The sequence below is a fragment of the Vicia villosa genome, linkage group LG1 (assembly GCF_029867415.1).
Source record: "Vicia villosa cultivar HV-30 ecotype Madison, WI linkage group LG1, Vvil1.0, whole genome shotgun sequence".
NCBI lineage: Eukaryota > Viridiplantae > Streptophyta > Magnoliopsida > Fabales > Fabaceae > Vicia > Vicia villosa.
In genome coordinates, this window is record NC_081180.1 from 46,990,691 (window position 1) to 47,014,969 (window position 24,279).

The 24,279-nt window shown below is 30.4% G+C and overlaps 2 protein-coding genes across 3 annotated transcripts; both read right to left on the bottom strand.

Annotated features, from left to right (window-relative positions):
- Window positions 1–4,469: 4,469 nt before the first annotated feature.
- Window positions 4,470–7,581, bottom strand: LOC131605511 (protein MHF2 homolog). Of its 2 annotated transcripts, none has more exons than XM_058877861.1 (6): window positions 7,418–7,581; window positions 7,286–7,334; window positions 7,155–7,195; window positions 5,765–5,846; window positions 5,619–5,672; window positions 4,470–5,514 (listed from the first exon to the last, which is right to left on the bottom strand). In XM_058877861.1, the coding sequence occupies exons 1-6, from the start codon at window positions 7,439–7,441 to the stop codon at window positions 5,411–5,413; spliced, it is 354 nt and encodes a 117-aa protein (XP_058733844.1). In that variant the 5' UTR covers window positions 7,442–7,581; the 3' UTR covers window positions 4,470–5,410. The 2 variants fall into 2 exon arrangements, with proteins under 2 accessions (XP_058733844.1, XP_058733849.1); XM_058877866.1 differs by having other exon boundaries at window positions 4,555–5,514; window positions 5,807–5,846.
- Window positions 7,582–13,148: 5,567 nt separating this feature from the next.
- On the bottom strand, window positions 13,149–14,679 carry LOC131605524 (protein JINGUBANG-like). The gene has a single exon (XM_058877874.1). The coding sequence runs from the start codon at window positions 14,645–14,647 to the stop codon at window positions 13,475–13,477; it is 1,173 nt and encodes a 390-aa protein (XP_058733857.1). The 5' UTR covers window positions 14,648–14,679; the 3' UTR covers window positions 13,149–13,474.
- Between the last annotated feature and the right edge of the window lie 9,600 nt (window positions 14,680–24,279).

The following is a 24,279-nucleotide window of genomic DNA, read 5'->3' on the forward strand; positions in this document are numbered from 1 at the left end:
GTGAAACACCGAAAACACTTTCTTTTTTTTTTGAAGAAAAGGTGATTTCAGAGATGCACTTTCGAAAACTTTTTTTTTAGAAAAAATGTGACTTCGGAGATGCACTTCCGAATTCACCCTTGGAATATTTCGAAAGTGCACTTCTGAAATATTGTCTGCAAAAAACAAACCACGTTGAATGCTGCTTAGTTAATATTCTTAATAAAACTATAAAATTAGATATAGCTCTTGTATCCATGGTTTATGCATTTGTTTATTATTTTCAAAATAAAGAATTGGTTTGAAAGTTTGGTTTATGCATTTGTTTATTATTTTCAAAATAAAGAATTGGTTTGAAAGTTTGGTGATGGTGGTTGCTCAGATCTGCTCTTCCCTTTGATTTTCGCGGCAGAAAACTTTCAATTGCAAGGAACTTTTCGAAGACATTCGGATGTTTCGTTCTTCCTTCTACTGCTATAGCTATCATTGTGAACCTGCATCAACAATTTACTTGAACATTATTGTTAGCATGACTCGTAGGAAATCACTAACAATATGGTTATTGTTAGCCTAAGTGTTTTCAGATATGCATCTTCGAAAACACATAATTTTGGATGTTTTCAGAGATGCATCTCCGAAAACACAAAATTTTGGGTGTTTTCGGAAATGCATCTCCGAAAACACCACAAAATAGATGTTTTCGTAGATGCATTTTCGAATTCTATAAAAAAAATTAGAAAACAAATACATCGGAGATGCATCTCTGAAGGAGGGATATTTTGGGGTTTTCAGCAGGGTTATCCCCACAGGGGGTTTACAAAGAAATTGTCTGGCGGTATTACTTTAGGCTATATTTAGGAGTTTGGAGGGGAGGGGATGGGAGAGTTTTGAAAAATACGAAGGATTGAAAGAAAATAATAGAAAGATTTTAGTTGGGAGGGTTTTGAAGGATTTGATTTTCTTCGTAACACCAAAAATCCCCTAATTTAGGGAAACTCAAAATTTGTATTAAAATAGTGTTTTTGAGGGCTTAGACAAAATGTTCAAATATAATTTTTATTGTTATAGTATTTAAAAAAGTAAATATACATTAATTATAAACATTATTTTACCATTCTAAACAAAATCTTTTTTTTAAAAAATGCTAAAAATTTCTTTATATTTTAAAAAAAAAATCAATTTTCGAAGTCCTCTCTCCCTCTCCTCTCCAAACTCTCAAACATAGCCTTAGTGAATTGCTAATTACACTCTAAGAGTGTGTTTGAATGAGGTAATTCGGTCACCTTTTAACAAAACCACACGGTTCGGTTCGGTTTGCGGTTTGTATTTTGTATTTTGTAAACCGAATCAAACCGCATTATGATACAACCTAACTTTTACTTAACTTGCATCCAACCTAAAATTAAACCTATTATACCTTACCTTTATGATTACCAACAATTTTCTCATCCTTACACATATGATTTCAGTCTCGATCTTCTCAAATCTCTAATAGCGTTGTCTTCTTTGCCAGATACATCTTCCCTCTTCTTCTCTAATCTCTACTCTCTTATATTCTTTCTTTTTCACCTTCTCATTTTTATGTAAATGTTCCTTATTTCAGTTTCGTTTTTATCGCATATCTTCTTCTTTAATCTCTCAACTCTTTTGTTTTTTCTTTTTCCTCTTCACTAATCTCTCGTCTCAGCTATTCTTTTTTGTTTCATTATAATAATTTTTATTGTTTTATGCTACTATTTTATGTTTATTATGTTTATTATTCCACTTTTGTCTAATTTAATTTTTACATATAAAATGGAAAGTTGTTGTCAAAATATGATGAGTTTTGTTGTTATTTGATAGTGTATGAATGTCTAAATAGAAAGTTATGTTGTCATCTATATGTGTATGTATGGCGCAATAAAATATTTGTAAAAAATCGAACCAACCAAACCAACCGAATTGAACCAAACCGCAGATTTTAAAATATAAAACATATTTTTTAGTGTTCGGATTTTTAAAATCTAAAGGTATTGTGATTCCACTAAATCAAATTTAACAACAAAATATGTCATCAACAACAACAATACATCAATATAAATTAAAAACAAACAAAATTATGCAAGAGACAAACTATTTTGTTCATCCAGCTCAATCATGCATGTTGTGATTTCATCAAATATTTTAGGATAAATCAAACATGGACATACACATCAACATATTTGATCTTGGTAAGATTGGCCAAATACTAAGAGCATGACTTTCCCATCATTATCATTTTAAAATTGCATGTTGGTGAACCAAACACATTAGTGTCAAGGGATGAAGATACTCAACAACTCCCATAAATGATAGGTGCAAGAATACTTTTTATTGATTTATAAATATGAACAACATGTTTACAAATAAATGTCTCTACCAGAAGTTGATGGACCAATAGCTCCCTTAAACTTAGCAAGTGCCAATTGAGCTACGTCATCCACCATACATGTAGAATATTTCATTTACACAATCAAATTATAGAATTTAAAAAAAATATTTTTTACACCAAAATGTATACTTTGCTTAATCTTAAACTTTATAGATATGATCTATTTGATAGTATATTTCAATTCAACGGATGATTTTTAAAAAATATTTATTCGAAAGGAAATTATTGAACGAGTATAACTTATGGTGTAATTCTTCGGGTGTAATTTGATCTCTCCTTATATATATATGGAGTTCAAATTACACCTGAAAAATTACACCTGAAAAATTACACCATAAGTTATACTCGTTCAATAATTTCCTTTCGAATAAATATTTTTTAAAAATCATCCGTTGAATTGAAACATACTATCAAATAGATCGTACCTATAAAGTTTGAGATTAATCTATAATGATTTATTATGCCATTGAATTGCATCAAAATTTACGTTATATAAAAGTTCATTTTGACGTTAATATTTGAATATCTTGATGGTATAGTAAATCATTATAGATTAATCTCAAACTCTCTTAGCTGTGGAGTTCAGACTAAGGTTATGGCTCTAAAGGTTTGGTTCAATAGGCTTTGTTCTCTAATAAAACTCTTGCCTGAAGAGGCGAGGGCTGCGACTCTGGTCCCTAGTCCCTCTAATGCAAATCTTTGATAATATTCCTATATAGATTATGTTATAAAATAAGTGTTAGAGAGGAGCATTATTCTTAAATAAACGATCATGTGTCATATTGACCCTCAATACAGATTTATTACTCTAAACCATATCTTGTCATCAGGGTCGGCTCAATCAAAGTAGAGGTCCCATTCTAATTTTAAAAATGGCCTCAAATTTAAAATATAAATACAATTATAATAATTTAAAAAGACACATAAAAAATAAAATTATGTATTAATTAATAGTAGTAATATATTTAATTATAATTATTTTGAATTTTGATCTATCTCAATATTTTGAGCATTAAGATTTTACCATAACATTTTTTTAATTTATTGGATTTTTAATATAACATTTTATTTATTTTGATTAATATTTATAAAAAAAATTGGACCTTTCAAAATTTTAGGGCCTCCCAAAATTTGAGGTCATGTGCTGTAACACTTCCTGCACATGCACAGGGCCGGCCCTGCTTGTCATATCTTCTAAAAACCCATCGCGATTCCTTATATGGAGTTCGCATAGAACAAGATAGAGGATCCCCTCCAACTTTGTCTACACCCAATTCAGTTTCTGACAAAAGAGGACTTTGAATCATTTGCTTCCACCACCAACAATCAACTACAAATCTGCAATAAAACCAACAAACTACCTCTGCACAAATAATCAAAGTAGTATCAACTAAAATAAATGTGACAAATCCTAGCCTTCATTATTGAAAGACTCTCCAAACTTTTAAAAAGTTTTCTCTTTTTGATTGCTTTTGGTTAAACTGTTTGAATAACAGTTTGTCCTTGATTTGTTGTTGTCTCTATTGAACAACACTCATACTTATGTGTTGCATTTACCATCAGTATATATATATATATATATATATATATATATATATATATATATATATATATATATATATATATATATATATATATATATATATATATATATATATATATATATATATATATATATATATATATTTAATTTGGAAACTACTCGTTTAGATGATATAGGGAGAAAAATACATTTGATTTAAGAGGGTTGCTATTTATACAACCAATATCATACACATATCCAGTTACACCGTATAAAATACTTTTTGGCATGTGCTTGTTTTCAGAATAAAGTAAAAAGTAATGATTAAATATTAAAAAAAAATCAAAACCGTAATATACTACGGTGTAGGTGTCACATAAATTGTAACAATAACCTTTCTCTTGATTTAAATGTGAGATAGTTTACTCTTATTTTTTTCATTTTTCAACAAAATTGTTATTAAGATATTTTATTTTCACACATTGTTTAAATAATTAGCATCTTTTCAAATATTTTGTGCTCTTCTCTATTTCATTTTGATTTCTTAAAAAAGTTTAAAATAAATGTTATGCAAAATATGTGTCATTATCAAGAAAAGAAATATTTTTGAACCAAATTAATTCGAAAAATAATGACCTCTTATTTTCATTTTGATGATAGCAAGATGAAAATGAATAATTTTATTCTTTAATGTTTGTTTCATGTCTAAAAAAATTATTGAAACTTCTCTAAGTAACTTGTACTCTAGAATAATGTGCAGAAACTACTTTTATATGTGACTATATGAACTCAAAATACATCCAACAACATATCGTCTAGCACAATGATCAACAAGCGAATATGGTAACACATCTTGTAAAGGCACCCTATCTACAGACCACTCTCAACTGCCTTTTGGCTAGTGTTTACATTGTTACTCATCATTATCCCCTTATCAACTCTACACAAAGTCAACAATTTAGCTCGTGTATAGAAGAGTAAGTTATGATCCTCTGGTGACCAATAAATTTATCCTTTAAAGATCAAATTTGATGATTTCTCTCAAAATATTAAATTTAACTGAGAGACAACTAACAATAATACACAAGATACAATAGTACAAATAGTACACACTAATATTTGTTGTTAGTACAAGGTTGTATGAACTAAATCTGGCATGTGGTCTATAACGTCTCTAATCCCAACGAATATATCCTACAACAGTCAATCGAAGAATTCAACACCTTTTACCATTGTTTATTGGACAGAAACAGCACTAGGGTGTCTTTAAAATATCATATAGTCGGATGGTGGAAAACGTTCAGGAGTAGAATAGTCAAATCAAGCATTGCAATATAAAGAAACGAGGGAAACCATCTTTTCTTTTAATTTCAATGTAGAGAATTAGTTGTATTCGATACGAGCTTGCCAAAAATCTTCATGAGCATTATGAGCTTTTCATTAGATTCATGATTGGGGAGATAGAAGTTACAGATCAGTATTTCAAATCATCAAATGCTTTAGAAATCTAAAAGTAATTGAGGAAGAATACTCTCTAAATGAGTAGCTTCTATTTGACCATCACCCTCAGTCTCTGCAATAGCAACAGCGCGCTGAACAGCCTCTGCATCCATACAAAGATTTGTCAAAAACAATATGACATAGAATATGTGCAAATCATAGTCTTGAGAAAATATTAATGTGTTTCCCTATTTAATATGGATGAACCTGTGACAAAAACCCGGAGAAGTTCACAGGTAAGCTTCAGAGCACTAGCATTAGCTGCATCGGAAAATATGGACGGATAGATGAGTTATGATAAACAACCAATTTGCAAATGCAAACACAACTATAGTGTGGCATGATCACAGAACCTCCACCAAATAAGAATGTTAGCAGAATGATGACATAAATACCAGAAGTTGTCCGATTCTTCTTGGACGATCCAGCTCCTACCTGTAGCAGTAAAAACCCATTTGCAAATTATTGACAGACACGGCAAAAGTTAAGTAGATGTTCTGTGACTAAATATAATTAAAAATATTAGAGAATGTATGACCAATTACAGATGCTACTCCCATTGAGACCGACCACCCAGCCAAATATAAACTACATTGTTGTAGATCAAGTCTTTTGTGAAATAGATTGAGAATGGAGAACCACCAAACCATAAAAACAAATGTCACAATACTTAAATAATGAAGAGAAGAGAATGAAAGGGAGACAGTTGGAGCCCAATATGGTCTACTGCTAAATATTTTGAGACAAAAAGAATTACAAATTTGAATGAGTGAGATATAGTAAAAAAACACAGTAAGTAAACTACTATGCACTCTCTTGCACTTTCAAACTTTGTGCTTTACTGCAAATAGCTCCCATTTATAACAAAAACCAATTAAAAAACCCTCTTGCCTTTATCAAAACAAGCACTACACATGCCTAACTCTTAATGCTGTCAGGACAGAAATTTCTTAAATAACCAGTTAGCATATGGTCTACAAGAACTTTTCATGGTCATTCAGATTCATATGTTCATAGTTTCAAGTTGAGGGCTTCTCAATGATGTGGTCAAAAGTAACAATTAAATGAGTTTTTGAAAAAATACATTTTTATGCAGCATTTGAAGGTATCTTGTATCCAATAAAATGACTGATATTGAAATATCCTGCAACCAATACTTAACCAAATGCTGTAGATATAAACAACAGTAAAAACAAATAACACGGCACACGGTAAGAACAAAGGAAGCAACCAAGCACAGTTTGCATCTATGAAGCACGGACCGACACGACACCACCGGTACATCGACATCAGGAATATTTGAAAAGATGAATAAGTTGAACGTAATCATAACACTGAAACAAACACACATTTTTTTCAGAGGTTTCGGTGTTACGTATGTTTGCATTATTGCTAATAAGAAAATCAAAGAATCAGAAAAAACAAGGAAAGAAATCTGATAAGCAGGGCTCCTAAAAAGTCTGAGAAACATTTTAATGAGTAAAGCCCACACAAGAAAGTGGATTAAAGTGTTTTCCACCGAAAAACATGCACAAGTAACAAATAAAGTTATTTTTTAGGGGAAAACAACTTATTATGTTCCAAATCAAAAGTTTCCTAAATTCAACAAGTAGCATTAAGAAATTGATATTGAATTTCAAGAAAGAAACATAAAACTAATCATCATAAGTCTCACTCTCTGAGGCCAACCAACAAACACATAGCATGCATATGTTAGAATTTCAAGAAGGATGAAAATTTGACCTCAGAGTCCAAAGCATCACTGGTAGCAACATTTTCACGCTCTGCAAGTATAAAAATAAACAATTTTTAGAAATTAAAATGATAAAGTTAGGGTTTCATATAAATTGGGAAATTAGGATAAGGTATATAACCAAGGGTTCGCAAAGTCCAAATACGCTTCATGATGGAATGGATTAGATCCTGAATTGAACGAAGAACGCATGTATTAAGAAAAGTGCTATGAAGAGTGGAATGAAGAAGAAAGGGTTATAGGAACAACGTACAGAGTCGAAGGTAGGTTCCTCCATTGGTGACTGCTGCAGAAAGGTAAAGCGTGGTTTCGTCAATTACCGCCACAAATGAGACTCGTTTGGAGGGAAAATCACAATAACCATTAACTTTCTTGAGACGTACTATTGTATACAAAAAATGACACTTGTTGTACTTATTCATGTTTGGAAATGTCTAGATTGTGTCTGGTACATATTCTGATTTTTATTTGTAGATTTGGCAATATTTCTTTTTGGAATTATTTTTACTTTGAAATTTATATGTCCATTAACTTAAAAAAATACATATTATTAACTCATTTATAAGGTTTTTATATTAGATATTTTCATGCAAATAAACATTGAGATAAAATTAAAGGACAAAACTTCCTAACAAATTTTTATTGGGGGACCAAAATAAATTATGAAATAAAGTAAAATAGATAAAAAAAAATAATCAAAATGAGAATAAGGAGTTTGGTGATGCTACAATAAAATAATGCAGTGTTGGTTAGTGTAAAATAATCCAGTATTTTTAAGTTATTTAACGGAGTTTTAAAACCCTCGCAATCTTTTTTTTTATGTTAATTTTAACTGACGTGATGTGACACGTGACATGTCACGTAAGCCTCAGTTAGTTGAATCTAACGGAATTTTTAATTAACTAATCACTAATCAACATAAATAATTAGGATTAGATTTTTTTATTTAATAAATTTTTATTACTACTTTTTTATTAAATAATAATAATTTTCTATGTTGGTGGTAAAGAGGATTTATGGTGGTAAATAACTAAAAAAAGAAAAAATTAAAATAGGAGAATAAGACAAAACCAGCGCTGGCATCCAGTGTTTCTGATTCTTGAAGGTTCACCATGGAGAACCATCTTCAGCGCCCTTGGATTGAGTCTTCGCCCTTGGATTGAGTCTTCTAGAGATCCAACGTTAGAAGGAGGAAGGCGCATTGTAAGGCATGGCCGGCAGAGAGCGCTGGATTCTGTTGAGAGCAAAACACCTCAAACTAAAAATAAATAAGCGACGCCTACATGGATCGAGCCCACGCACGTTGGGTTTCTTTCACCCTTTGCCACTTGAACTGAACGCTAATCTTGTAAACTACACGCGTGAAAAATAACAAATAATGACACAACTGACCAAAAGCAAATTCAAAAGCAGTCAAACCTGGGGCCCCCACGTCATGAGCAACCAATGGAATGAAGAGGGAGGATTACTGATTCTTTGACTGTCCAACGAACACACACCACGCGTGGAGAGAGATGCTGAGAAAATTGATCAGCGAATGGTATCCATTGCACGCACCACGTAGGAAGTCAAATATTCAATTATCACTGTTCATCGTCTTCCTCGAATTTCCTGCGGATTCTGTTGTGGACGTAGCTGCGGACTTACATGCAGATTTTTCCGCAGGTACTTTTTTCCATAAATCCTGCAAAATCAACGTTAATGAAAAAAGGAAACTGTCCAGATCATATGAATGGAACCTTACGAGCTTCATGGTGATGTTTTTTTCCGTCGAAACGCCCTGCAACATGGGATCCGAAGCTTGGATATGTGTATGCCCTAACAATGGTGGATTGTGATTCAAGGCTTAAAGGTCGAGTCTAATACGTTGGACCTGCACTAATACATCTCAGGAACACATTGATATTATTAGTTCACATCAAGACGCAGTAAACATCAAAATATAGAAAAATTAACATGGACGATGGTGATGGTTATGGTGTACTTATCCTGGGCGTTCTGAAACAAGTCCAATGAACCAGATTTACTCCTTGGCATCTCAGGAGGAGAATAGAATTACTTGTTTGGATTGATGGTGTCTGCCAATAGGAGAACGAAAACTTGCAAGTTTATGTATAATTTTGAACTTTGGAACCCTAGTACTCTTGCCTAATTTTCGTCCTCTCTTAGGGCTGAATGTGTTATGTATATATAATGGAGCATATTAGGTCAAGTCATGGGCTTGGATCCTTGCTTGTTTGGTGACTTGGAAATTTGAATCAATATGCTTGAAAATCTTTATATTTTTGGGCCAATTTCTATTCAATGCATATTTGGCTTTTAATCATGGCTTATTGGATGATATTGAGTCAGACTTGATCAAGAAAATTTTGGTTAAAAGTTTGAAGAAAGAATGGATTGATTGGTGAGAAATATTTGATTGGAAGTTCTTCAAACCTTTCTATTTTGGTTCAATTCCCTTTCCAAACATATCTCTCATGAAATTTGTGACTATATTTGGCCTTTTGGATGATAGGAATTGATTAAAAATCAAATCTTTGATTTAAACTAATTATTTCATATTTTACATGATTTATTAGTATTTAAATGAATTAAAATTCAAATAAATAAAATAAATGATATGAAAATAAAATAATTAGTTTAAGAATGTTTATAAAGCCCATAGACACGTTTGCAATCCATATCTTAGGCCCATTGGCCCAAAAATTCCATTTTGCTCACATTGACTTTTGTGCATTTCTCCAAAATTGCTCAACTTTACCAAGCCATAATTCTCTCAATTTTTTTGTATAGAAATATTCTAGGACTTTTTGGAAAGCCCAAGATGTCCTCTACAATCCACTTTGGAATTTTTTTTGCATTTGAGGATTTTATCTTGATGATATTGCTCCTGACAAAAAACAGCTTTTTGCGAGATTCTAGAAGGACCTGTAATGTTTTGGTTCATATCTCTCAAATGGTGCATTTCTTGGTCTTGGGCCCAGCATCAAAGTTGTAGATAATTGAATTTCCTAGATAATAAGCTTTGGTTGGGGAATTTATGATAATGTATGAGAGAGATATAATCAGTCAAAGTTGGGTTGACTTTCTCCTAAAAACCCTAATTTAGCAACTTTAAGTTTGGATGATTTCTGAGCTTTCTTTGATGAATCATGATCAATCCTAGATCAAATGATGAATGTGACTTCAAAATATTGATATTGACTAAAAATCAGGAGTTTTGACTGTAATTTGACCATAGTTGACTTTTAGGTCAAACTGATCGACCGTTGACCATTTGAGCAGTTGATTGGGCAATCTTGTGATTCAGGGCTTGCAAATTGGCATGAGAATAATTTGAAGCATATGAGATGCCATGGAGTTCACTTGAAGCATCAGAATTTGATTTCACCTTGAGAGAAGCAAAACCCTAGTTGTGGGTTAATCGCTTAGGAGAGGGTTAAGTGTGCCTAATTCTTGCACCATCTTGAGCAGTTGAGAGTCATGTGAGTCAAAATATTTGGAAATATGATGGACAAATTTTGGGGTATGACAGATAGCATTTTAAAATGAGAGATGAAAGGAACAAATATCAATCAATGAATTCATCAAGAGAGAAAAATTAATAGCCACATTGATGTATTAACATTCTCTCTCTTGATGAATTCAATGATTGATATGTATTCCTCTCACCTCTCATTATAAAATGTTCTCACATGATATGCTCCATATATGAGAGCATATCAAGTGAGAGCATTTTAAAATGAGAGATGAGAGGAACAAATATCAATCATTGAATTCATCAAGAGAGAAAAATTAATAACCACATTAATGTATTAACATTCTCTCTCTTGATGAATCCAATGATTGATATTTATTCCTCTCATCTCTCATTATAAAATGGTCTCACATAATAATTATGTTTTTAAAAATATATTAAAATAGTATTATTAGATTTTTTTGTTTTTTATAATAAAAAAATGGGTTAAATAGTGTTCACCCCCCTGCAAATAAGCGAGATTCGGTTTTCCCCCTTATTAAAAAAAAATTTAGCCTTCGCCCCTTAGAAAACAAGATTCTGTTTCCAGGAACCCCCTATCACCTGTTTGGCTGACTGGGCTTTTGGAATCTTGCTGACGGAGCGCCAATCATGGACATAAACCAACCCCAAACCACTAAGCCAATTCGTTTTAATTGAAATAACATTGCTCCTATTAAACTATATTTAAAGCTGAGTTTAATTGTATAATTTAAAGCTGTACATATATACTTAAAAAAACTGTATGTTAAATATAATATATATAAATGTTAATTAAAATGTTTTTTTAATAAAGTTTATAATTAACGTTTTTATTTTTTTTAATAAACGTTTTTTTAATAAATATGTACAGCTTTTTTTAAAAAAATTTAAATAAATTTAAAAAAAACGTTAAAATTATTCAACGTAAATTAAAAAGGTTTATTACAATTATTAAAAAAAAGTTTATATAAATCATTAAAATATAACTTTATATAACGTTTATATTAAAAAAAAGTTTATATAAATTATTAAAAAAAAGTTTATAATAAACTTTTATATTTATATAATTATATAACGTTTTTTTTAAAAAAAATTAAAATCGTTTATTAAAATTATTTAAGAAAATCGGTATAGCTTTTTTTTATATTTATATTATTAAAGTTTATTTAATTTATATAAACGTTTTTAATAATTATTATTTATATGTTTTATTCAGTTTTTTTATAATTATATAAATTTATTATTTAATAATTTTAATAAATGTTTTTAATTAATGTTTTAGTTATATAAATATTTTTTTATAAATGTACTAAAACGTTTTACATTTATATACAAAATAGTTTAAAAAACTGAATGTATATAAATGTATTTTTTTTAAATGTTAAGCTTGCAGCAATTATATACAACTATTTGGCAATTAAAATCAACTTAACAAGGGGGAAAACCGAATCTCGCTTATTTGGCAGGGGGGTGAACACTATTTAACCCTAAAAAAATAAAGAAAACTTTGTATATTTTTGTTTTGTTTTTTGTTTTAATTTTTAATAACTTTGTTTTAAAAAATATACTGAATTAATTTTTTGTTTGATTTTTTTGGGTTATGATGTGTTTTTCACCTAGTAAAAAATGTTTAATCTTAATTCTACTCTGGCACATAGTTGGCATGTTGTTCTATTATATACTCTCACATAGATACTTGCGAGGTAATTTTTATCTAACAAGGTTGTGAGGTGCTTTTCACCTAACAAATAGTTGCAACTATCATTTTTTAAGGATATTTAGTCTCGACAAATTAATAGTTGTGAGATTTTTTTTTAAGTTGTGAGGTGATTTTCACATTTTTGTAGTGACTCTCACATCTTTGTATTCAAACTTTTCTATAATGAAAGAATTTATCCATTCGGGTTTGGCAAACTTGTACTTCTTTTGGCTTGTGGTTTTTTATTTCTATTTCTCATTTTAAGACCAACTCCAACGGTCTGATTCTTTTGCTTGTTCACCGACTATCACGCATGAAATTGAATATGTTACTGTTGAAATTCGACAACTTATCGAGCGTAGCAATGCAATGCTACCGCTGCTTTGAATAAAAACATATTAAATGGATTTTCTCCCTTAAACATTCTACTAGCTTTGAATAAAAAAATATTATTTTAAATATTATTTTATTTAATAAGAATAAAATATTAATACATAAAGTAAAATTGTAGAACCCAATATAAATTTTTTAGAGTTGCATTTTCGAAATAAAAATTAGATGAATTGCTTTAATAGCATGTTTGGATACACAGCAAGATCCCCAAAAGCACGGTACATTTTTACGGTAAGGGAGAAGTTATGTTTTGTTGCTTCTCATTTTCACAGTGGGAAGAGTTTCAAATGTGCGTTTAGTGTTTCTGCCGCCAAACCAAACAGATCCTAAGATGATGTGGCCCAATAAATCCCTCAAAGAACCCAAAGATGCTTAAAAAACAACAAAGAGAAGTAGAGAGCGAATAAAGCTTGTATAAAAATATCACCCATGAAGATACATACTTGCATATACAATTATTTTTGTTTTACTTATTGCAACTATGGTTCTAGTCCTAGTGATGATGAACAAGGCTTAGCCACAAATCAGTTTTGAAATTTGATCTCATGCTCTTATGATAACGGGAAGCACGGACATAAATCATATTGTTACACCACCATTGCCGACAAAATCGCAACCGTCACGTCACGGTGACCCTTATTTAAAACCATCAATCATGTTAGTATTAGTTTCAACTTAGCTAGTTAAGATCTTGATTTAGTAATTGATAAAGTTTCAAATCAAACCAAACACTCCCACACTCTAATCTCCCCGTCAAGGCTTCCACTAAACAGCTTAACCACCCCATCATCCTCTTCACCACCACCCGAAGTTACTACTAACGACTTCACCGGTTTTTCATGTCCTTCCAACACTCCCCTACAACAATAACCACCATCTCTTCTTTCCCTCCACCAAATCCTCACCGTATGATCCGCTGACCCACTCATCAACAATTCATTCACGTTCACCAAACATAGTATCGCCCCACTATGACCCCTCAACGTTTCCATCAACACCACGTTCTTGTTTTCCTCACACTTCTTCTTATTATTATTCTCCCACCGGCATATCGTCCCGTCACTCCCGCCGGAAAATAAAACCTTCCCATCGCCGTTCATCGCCAACGCATTAACAGTTGGTTTCTGCTTCCCTACACTCACAAAAGAATACCGTTTCACCTTATTATCCATCTTCCAAGCCTTGATGCTCCCATCAGCCGAAGCCGTGTAAACAGTACCGTCCTCCGAAACAACAACAGCGTTAATGGCGTCATCGTGCGCGTGAAAAGACTCCAAACACCGGTAATAACCGGAAGACAAGTCCCATATCTTGAAACTTTTATCCCAAGAAACAGAATACATGAGTTTCTCTTTCTCGTTTACTGCTAAACCAGACACCGTATCATTATGTTTGATCCAAAGACTCTTCCGGTGACGTCGAACAGTCACGTAGTTTTTAGGCACGATGCAGCGGCGCAACCGGTCTTTAACGGTGGGAAGTGAGGAAACAAGACAGTGCTGTTTTGAAGATGTAATATGCCAGATTCGAATTTTACAGTCTTGGTGAGCAGTGAAGACTCTTGAACCGGTAAACGTGATGGATTTTACGAAACCTGAAGTGGAGGTTTCGTTGAAGGTGTCGATGAGGGTGTAATTGGAGGAGAGATCGAAGACGTTGATGAGGTTAAGAGATGCGGCGTAGAGAAGGTTACGGTGGACTGCGAGACAAGTGATATGAGGTGTTAGGGTTTTGATGGAAGTGAGATATTGGTAGTTGAAGGGTTGCATGAGGGGTTTTTGTTTGTGTTGGAGGTGGAGGAAGGTGGTGAAGTCATTCATTATGGTGGAGAGTGCAGAATGAGGATGGATGGAAGAGTGAGGAGACAAAGGAGTTGCTGAGGAAGGGAACATATGTAGCGGTTGGGATGTGTTGTTGTAATGGCATGTGGAAAAATCAGAATATTTAACACATGGCAAGAGTAGAAAGCTATGAGGAGTTACTTGGTGGGGCACCAAGAAAGTGGAGGGGTCCATAGAAGATTTGCCGGATCATGAGAATCAGATTGGTCAACGTGTCGCTTGTTAATTGATAAAGTTCATTGATATATTATGGAGAGTGGTGTCAACTATCCTTTCAATACCTTTTATGTGTTTGTTGTATAAATAACTCATAATTTATTTATTTTTTTCTCAAAATAAATGTCTTTCTAGTTAAAATATTATATTTCTCTAGAACAACAATACAAAGTCAAGGAAGATTGATATAACACTTTTATTAAGAAAATTGAGTATGAAATTTTGTGCGTAAATTTGTGTCGATGTCTTTGGTAATACTAGTAAATTTTCGAATAAGAAGTTTTCTTATATGATCTATAATGAGTTTGAGATGTCTATAATGGGGAATTGTAATATTTTTTTTACTGCATATTCATCGATTACTAAAGAGATTCATTATGGATAAAGGCAAGTCAATCTCAACCCTTATGAGTATGTCATGCATTTTAGACAAGGACGAAGATGGAAAGGCGATAGACGAGAGAAAACACCATGTTATAATAAACTCTCCTTTATCTTACTATTTCTCAACTAATATCATGTTCGTCATCTGTTTGTGTGCTCGTTTTCAAGTAAACCCTCAAATAATCTCACTATATTAAAATGCATTATGAGATATCTCACTAGAACACCACTTATGAGTTTATGGTATCCCAAAGTGGAGAATTGTAATTTAGTTGGACACCCTGATTCTGATTTCGTTGGGTGCAAATTGTATTAAAAAAAATACCGGTAATACATTTTTTTTAATAAGCAACGATTTGTATATATATAATAAAACTGAGTATAAAACATACTCAAGGCATTTACAAACTGGGATTTACCAGCCAGAACCAACATACCTTAGACCTATTTTACATAAAGTCTAATGGACAGTGATTCCATTCATAGAAATTACACATTACTCTATGTTTGTTTCCAATAGCCAACCACCACCAAGAATACATTTTGACATTATGAACTATTTCCTCAATATCTCCTACACCATTGTCGAAAATTATTGCATTACGCTGTTTCCAAATACACCAACAAGTAGTTATCCAAATCATTGCAGCTCTCTTTGGAGAACAGAATTTTTCCATCAGCATTGCCACCATTTGCATGAAGTGGCTGCAACAATCCTGCCCCACCAGAGGTTCCAATCCTACCCATTCCAGAATTTTCTCCCACACCCCCTTAACATTCCACATTGCAGAAAAATATGGTTAGAATCTTCAACCTGAACACACCCAAAAACACAATAGCTGCATTCATTATTATCTAAAATGTGACGTTTAACCAACTGGGCCTTTGTAGCTAATCTGTCCTTAAACACTCTCCAACCAAATATTTTTACTTTCGACGGCATCCATGAGTTCCATATTACTTTCACCGCATCCACAACCTCTATCCGCTCCTCCCTAATATTCGATTCCGACAGCAGCTTGTGATAATATTCTCTAACTACATAAACCCCCTCTCCTCCAACCGGCCATGAGAATCCATCGAAGACATTAATTTTAGGTGTTATCTCTGTCAGTATTTGCCGTAAAGCCTCTACTTCCACCTCTGCCTCCGAATTATGTGAAGAATTAAGATCTTCCAACTTCCAAGTCCAATCACTCTCCTCCCAGCATCCCATATCTTGTACCCAAATACTCTTGTTTTCAGTTTCCTGGAACAAGGACGAAAAAATACTGCAAAAAGCCTATGTCCAATCCATCTGCTAGTCCAAAAGGGCACCTTAGAGCCATCACCTAACTTAATTGTTAGAGTCCTCATGAAACCAGCCTCCCCCTCACAGTCACCAATTTTCATTAGATCTCTCCACCATATATTACCTAAGTTGTTTCCAATGTTTCTTTTATACAGGATTCTATCATAGAAGCAACCATACCTGTCCTCCAGTACTCCCTTCCAGATTGGCTCGTCCTCAGTCATAAACCTCCACAACCATTTTGTTAAAAGTGCCAAGTTAAACACCCCCAGGTCTTTGATTCCCAAACCTCCTTCCTCTTGCTTCTTGCAAATCGAGCTCCAGCTAACCCAATCCACACCTTGCTTTGATTCTGCATTATGCCACAAAAAATTCCTCTGCACTTTGACAAAAGCTTTCTTAACCTTGTTAGGCAGTTTAAAGAATGACAAATAATAAACCGGTAAATTCGTAAGAACAGAATTTATAAGGGACACTCTACCCCCTATAGACAGCAACCTCCCAATCCACAGAGACAATTTAGCCCTCATGTTGTCAAGAATCGCATTCCAAAAACAGGCCCTTCTAGCATAGTAAGAAATAAGTAAGTGTTGTGTTATTCATAATCGAATAAAGAATATGTTGTTGTGAGTAGTTATTGTGCGCAAGTTATCTAGATAAAACAACAATTAAATTACTATGGTGTTAATCTCAAAACTGTCATGGTAAAATACAACAACACTAACGTCATAAATCTCACAAAATTTTTGGTGCTTCACTCTCAAACTAAACACATTGAGGTTAGAAACCATTTTATTAGAGATTGTGTAAAAAAAGGAATTGTATAATTGAGTTTGTGTCATCATCTAAACTAGAAGATACTTTTATAAAATCTTAAATAAATCTATAGTTCGTGCTGAGAGGTCGTGGCACTGGCCAAATATTATTTATACAAAGAATTGAATTCGGTATTTTCCAAACTTCGTTCTTAATAGAAGTTCTTTTACCACTCGAGCTCAATTGTTTGATTATTGCTGAGAAACTATTTATTTGTGTATTATATATTTTTCCATTAAAAAAAGAAGTTATTGTACTTGACATAAATGTTTTATGACGTAGTATACATACTAAAATTAAAGTTGCAAAAATGGTAAAGTGTTACAATACCTCATTTGATGTCTATTCCACTAGCTGTATAGGCCGTCCATTATTATTTGAAATAATGGACACGGTAATGATAACGAGATAAATACTATTCTATTTAAAAAGTGTGAAATTCGTTCTCTTTTTTACAATTTAACATCAAAATAATTTTGTGTTGCGTTGAGCTTTTTTACCAGTTAATAACTTTAATTTAACCTTTTTCTTAGTTTAATAGTATTTCCAAATCTTTACCTTTCTCACGGATACTATTGTTCCATTTATCTTGCGTGCGGAAGAACTTTTACATCATAGTATCGTTTTCATTGAAATCTCATCTTATTCCCAACAATGGAAGCAAACATGATATACACTGTTATATAACGACTCTATTTTTAAAGTATTTAATGACTATTTTATAGACTATTCTTCTTCTACACATCAAAGTAATATTTTTAAAGATATGGTCCAAAATTAAAGATGAATAATATTCTCAGTAATTTCTTCTTTTATATTACAAAATGCCAATTTAAGATTACATGCATGTTTAACATTAAAACTACGCTAGGAATAGATTCATTCAATTGTCCCGCCTTTAATCTATTTTGAAATTTTTTTACAGATATTTTTTTTATTAGAGAGGACGACCTTAATAGTTTCTATATTCAGCGGGCTATATATTCCCTTAAATATTTAGAAGGGTTTTAGGGAATGTTGAAGAAACTAGTGATAAACATTTTTCAGTTTCTTTCCATTGCAAACTAATGGTTTTTTATTTTTTATTTTATTTAGAAGGGTTTTAGGGAATGTTGAAGAAACTAGTGATAAACATTTTTCAGTTTCTTTCCATTGCAAACTAATGGTTTTTTATTTTTATTTTTAAATCTTGGTATCCGGGCTTGCGACCGACTAATAATTATTAAAACCAATAAAAAATAGTAATTTAAACCAATTAAAAATGACCTAAATTGATTCTCAAATATGTAATTCCTTGATGAGTGTATTGCTTCACATCCACAAGGGGAAGGACATGTATTGTGTTGTCAATTTATCCCATAGATTCTTTATTTCAATGTACTACTCAGAAGCATCCCTCCACAAGATCTTCCTATACATCTAGAGTTCTCATGAAAAATAATAGTCTGAGCTATTAAAATAAACTATAAAAAAAATAAACTTTTACATGAAACTAAAAAAAAAAAAAGAAAAAAACTTTAGAATACATTAAAACATATAGTTATTTATTCTGGTGATATAGAATTGGTAACAAATGGTAGTTCAAAATATGATCTATACAATTTCAAGGTTTTTAGATAACAACCTCAGATTTAAAAAATAGTAGAATGAAGCAAGGAGATGGATTATTGTAGTCAACTAAAATTTGCTTGTTACCAACAAAAAAAAATTGCTTCTCCTCTAACTTAATGTAAACTATAATCTATGTTTACATCTTGATATAAGAAAAATTTCATAGAAAAACCATTTTCTAGTGTATATTTGGAATAGTTCACACTAGCTCATTGCAAAGGTAAAATCAAATTTTAGTGTAAAATGCAGAGAAGAATAAATAGTCGAATGTACTCTCCACGAAAGTGCTCTTGATATCATCGTATGAATAAATGATAAATTTTATCTATAATATAAGAAAATTTGTTGTTCTATAAATCACAAAATATTTTTTTGTTAGCTTAGTCTAAATTAATAATTTGGGGGCAAAAAATGTCTTTTTTTGATTTTTTTTCAACTCACTTTTTACTTTTCTGAATTCAAATCCTTATTTTCTCATCTTTTTTCACTTCTCTTTTTTGTTTATATAAAAGTAGAAAATAAAAAAAAGAATTATAATTCAACAATAACAATTAAAATGATTTTTTTTTGAAAATCTATGCTAATAACAATACATCAATATAAATAATTCAATATGAAAACAAATTATAATTAATTTAATATTAAAATAAATTATGCTTAATATCAATATATATATATATATATATATATATATATATATTATAACTAATTTAATAAAAATATTAATATGATCACTTTAAATGATTGTTAATTTAAATTTAAAATAGTATTTAATTTTTAAAACTTTAGTAATTGAATATTAATGATGAAGAAATATAATTTGAAATAATTATTATTTTAAGATACAATATTTTTTAATAAAATAATAATAATTTTAGTTTTAAAAAATTATTTCAATTAAAATGAATTTAAAAATATACTTGAAAAGGTATGTTATTGAATAAAATACAAAATATTATTATATTAATGTATGTCATTAATGGAGTTTATACAATTAAAACATTGTTTGCAAAATTAAATATTAAAAAAATCCTAAGTTATTGATGTCTTTTATTGATTTAAATATTTTTATATACGAAAATTTACTATTGTTTCAGATATTTTTCTAGATGATACCTAAACATAAATAATATTTGTATACAAAAAAAATTTATTATTAATTTGAATATTTTTATATATGAAAGATGGTATTTATGATCCAAAAGTGATATACAAAAAAAAATTAATTATTTAGTTAAATATTTTATATACAAAAAAATTTATTATTAATTTAATTTTTTTAAACCTTCTATTGAAAATAAATGTGCATATCAAATCAAAACTCGTGCGTATTGCACGGGTTTATCACTGGATGATGGAACCATACAATAAATTTATATAGAGATACATAGACACCATTGTATATAATGTGTATGAGCAAGTTGAATTTACTCTCTAACAAATTCTAACAAATTTAACTAATAAATATAACTAACTTGTATATGAACAAAGTGGTTAAGCTTAAGCTATATATTATTAGTATGATATATTCTTTTTGAGTTAATGAATTTTTGAACGGACATCCATTATTAGGATACCTACGCAAGAAACATGAGTTTGATGCAAAATAAAAGAATCCCATCAAAGAAGAAAAAAGTATATTATATGGCCTTGGAATATCACAAAAAAATGTAATGGAGATGTCAAAAGCATTAAATAATGGTGGTGTGGTTGTTATATTGTATTTTAAACCAATTATAATTTGAGCCCTAGGGTCGGGCCTAGGATGAAAACGTGTCATTCTATGTTTCTTTATTCGTTTCTTGGACAAAACTTCACTCCAATGGAATTGCACTATGAAGTACTACTAATACTAATGGAGTATTATTTCGGGTTCATAGGATGTAGCACAAAGCTTAAGCATTTTATATTATGTCATCGAATGTGTTATTATAACTAATTATTATGTGCACATGCAATGAATGGATACATGTGTATGTGTATCTCAATGGGGTTGTTAAGATGTTTTCTGAAGTAGTATTTTATTCTGTAGAATTAAATTAATATCTTTCTAAATTTAAACTCGAGAGAGAAAATATTTGAGATATTGAAAATACGATATGTTGCTCATTAAGCAACTTAATCCATATTTTCTTTTAGTTTAAATTTAGCTCATTAGAGTCAACTTTTGTTTTTACTGGAGAATAAAATTGAGCTAATGTAGACCCAATGAAGAATTTGAAGTAGTTCTTTAAAAATTACTAGTAGTGCTCTAATATTTTTATCGCATGAACTTCATGAAGGGCAAAACACATGTACTAAAGGAGGAACAACAAATCTTCATGCGATCCTTTTAACAAAAAAGGCCACTCGGTTAAGTTAATTTGTGGGATGACCAGTGATGATGATAATTAAAGTTTTTTTTTTCACCTTTCTATATTTTAAGAAGTCATTATAAAATTAAGAGTGAAGATCCATTTTGGTCCCTCACAAAAATCACACGATCCAAATTAGTCCCTCACAAAAAAAAGGATTCGATTTAATCCTTTACAAAATTTAACCGGATCATATTAGTCCTTATTTAATATTTTTACCAAATCGGTTTTTTTCATATTTTTAAACCGTGACTAGACTGCCGCGGTGGTTTTTATTTTTTATTTTTCATTTTTTAAATATTAAATTAATATTTAATTATAATTTCATTTTTAAGCAATTCTAAATTAATAATATCAAAAAAGGCAAAATTATTTTTTATATGAAATTGAACCTATGACCTTTAACCAATATCTTAAGTCCTTACCACTAGTCCAATGTATATTCATGACAAATAATTCTTATAATTTTTAGAAATGTTAAATAATATAGAATTTAAAACAAAAAAAAAGTTAAAATTTGTACCAACGGGGTCTCAAATTTAATTCCGTTCAAGTTAAATGATAGTCACTTTACAACTACACAAGTTAATTTATATTATTAATATTATTAATAATGAATACTTAAGTTAATGATTCAAAACAAATGTTTACTTATTTTAAATAAAATAAATAAATCCTAAATAAAATTAATCAAATAAAAATAAATAAATTAATATTTAATTGAATTACTATTAAATTAATTGATTACTGTTTAGTTTGTATTAGCTAAATAATTTTAAAATTTATTTGATTATTTAATTTAAATTTATTAAATATATTAATAATTATTTGAATTACTATTAAATTAATTAATTGTTATTTAATTTGAATTAATTTAAAATAAGTACATATTTATTTGTGTGTTATTTAATTTCAATTACATATAATTTAATTTATTTTTAATTGATTAAATATATAGAGATCTTACATTTAGTAAATTTTATTTTTAAATTGGTGTATTATTTGAAATTTGTAAATCAAAGAGGTTCGAAACCCATTGATATAAATTTTATAATTTTTTTTTAAATTCATAATTATTTAATATTATTAAAAATCTTGGAAATTATTTTTCATGAATGTATATTCGCCTAGTGGTAAAGATTTAAGATATTGTTTAATAGCATTGGGATCAATTCTTTATAAAAAACAATTTTGCCTTTTTTATATTATTAAATTAGAATTGTTTAAAAATGAAATTATAATTAAAAATCAATTTAGTATTTAAAAATGAAAATAAAAAATAAAAGTCAACGTGGCAGTTCAGTCACGGTTTAAAAATATGAAAAAACCGATTTGATAAAAATATTAACAAAATGACTAATATGGTCCGGTTAAATTTTGTAAGGGATTAAATCGAGTCCTTTTTTTTGTGAGGGACTAATTTGGGTTGTGTGATTTTTGCGAGGGACCAAAATGGGTCTTCACTCTAAAATTAAAAATATTTTTCAAATTTCAAAATCTATAGCATATTTTTAAACTTTTGGATTCAAGAATTTTAAAACATGAAGAAGTTATCTCTAGAACATAAACACAACAGTCTTATTCTACTATATGGAAGCGATTACATGGATTAACTTTTGCTTTAATATTCTATTTAAGATAATGTTTCTATCTAAATCGTTGATTTCGAGATCTTTCTTAATAACTTCTTTTATACATTTACTTTTAATTATTTGACTCATATTCATCTGGTCTATTATCCTTACCACATAATCTACAACTCTTCTCTCTACATCTCAAATCACCTAAGTCTATTTTTCACCATCTTTTTATACTATATGTGAAACCCTAACACTCTCTCTTAATCTTGTTCTTAGTTTTCTTATACTTTTCCCAAGTTTCAACATTTTTACTCTAAACTTACATTAAACATTCTCATTTTACCACCACAATGTTTTTTTCCTAAGTCCAAAATCTATTGATTCTCTCAACATCTCTTTAGCTACTTTTCTAATATCTTGGGTCATCTTATTCCACATTGTTGGACATGTGACTTCAAACACAATATGAATGAACTATGGATGTTTGAAAACTGTTGATTGAAAATAAATCTTTGAGAAAATAAGAGTTTAAAATCATTTATAAAACAAACAAAGAAATAAGCAGCGAAATAAAGAAGCAGATGGAAAAACAGGAAAAAATAACTGAAATGTAAAATAATAACGTAAAGAGAAAGACACCAGTAAATTATAGAGGTTCGATCTAAATGAAAGAGACCCAATACTCTCCCAGTGAATTCTTCTTGAGGGTTTCCACTATCTTGAGAGCTTTTAATATGATATGTTCATGAACCTCTTTTTTTAAGGAATTGAAGTTTAATGACCAACTTCCAACAAAACTTGAAGTTTTGACTGGCTAGCCTCCGAACCAAGATGGAGTTTTATATTGGATATCCTCCGAATCAAGATTGAGTTTTATTCTGACTATCTTCCGAAGTGAACCAACATTTTACACGGGTTGACCCCCTAGACAGAGCTGAGATTTTCCACATGTTAATCTTGAACCAAGATGAGATTTTACACGGGGTGATCTTGAATGGACAGAGCTTTTACACTGGATTGAGCTAAGAAACCTTTGTGAAGATTTTGCTGGCGAATCTTCACGAACTAAATGAGAGCTTTTGTAGTAGACAAAACTCACGAACCAAATAAAGACTTCCTAATACAAACCCTAAACCAAGAGCTTCTGATAGTTTAGATAGCAATCAAGAAATTCTCATAGAAGATAATTTACTCAAGAGATGATACATTCTTGAGTAAATTAAAAAATGTTCATTACTCATAATAATGATCCTCACTAAGTATAAGAGCACTGTCAAAGTACTAAGACAAGATACAAGGGAGAAAAAAGAGAGATTTATTGAAAAATATGAGTGAGAGAGAGAGAGAGAGTAGGATTAAATATCGTTTTTTGAGTTATTTGAAATGGTAGAGGAGATATACATTAACAATCTATAGCCTGGTATAAATTTG

Coding starts and splice junctions, on each gene's coding strand:
- LOC131605511 (XM_058877861.1), bottom strand. CDS start 7,441: ATGGAGGAACCTACCTTCGACTCT. Junction 7,196..7,285: donor TTGGACTTTGCGAACCCTTG/GTTATATACCTT, acceptor TTATACTTGCAG/AGCGTGAAAATGTTGCTACC. Junction 5,515..5,618: donor TCTCCGGGTTTTTGTCACAG/GTTCATCCATAT, acceptor GTATGGATGCAG/AGGCTGTTCAGCGCGCTGTT.
- LOC131605524 (XM_058877874.1), bottom strand. CDS start 14,647: ATGTTCCCTTCCTCAGCAACTCCTTTGTCTCCTCACTCTTCCATCCAT.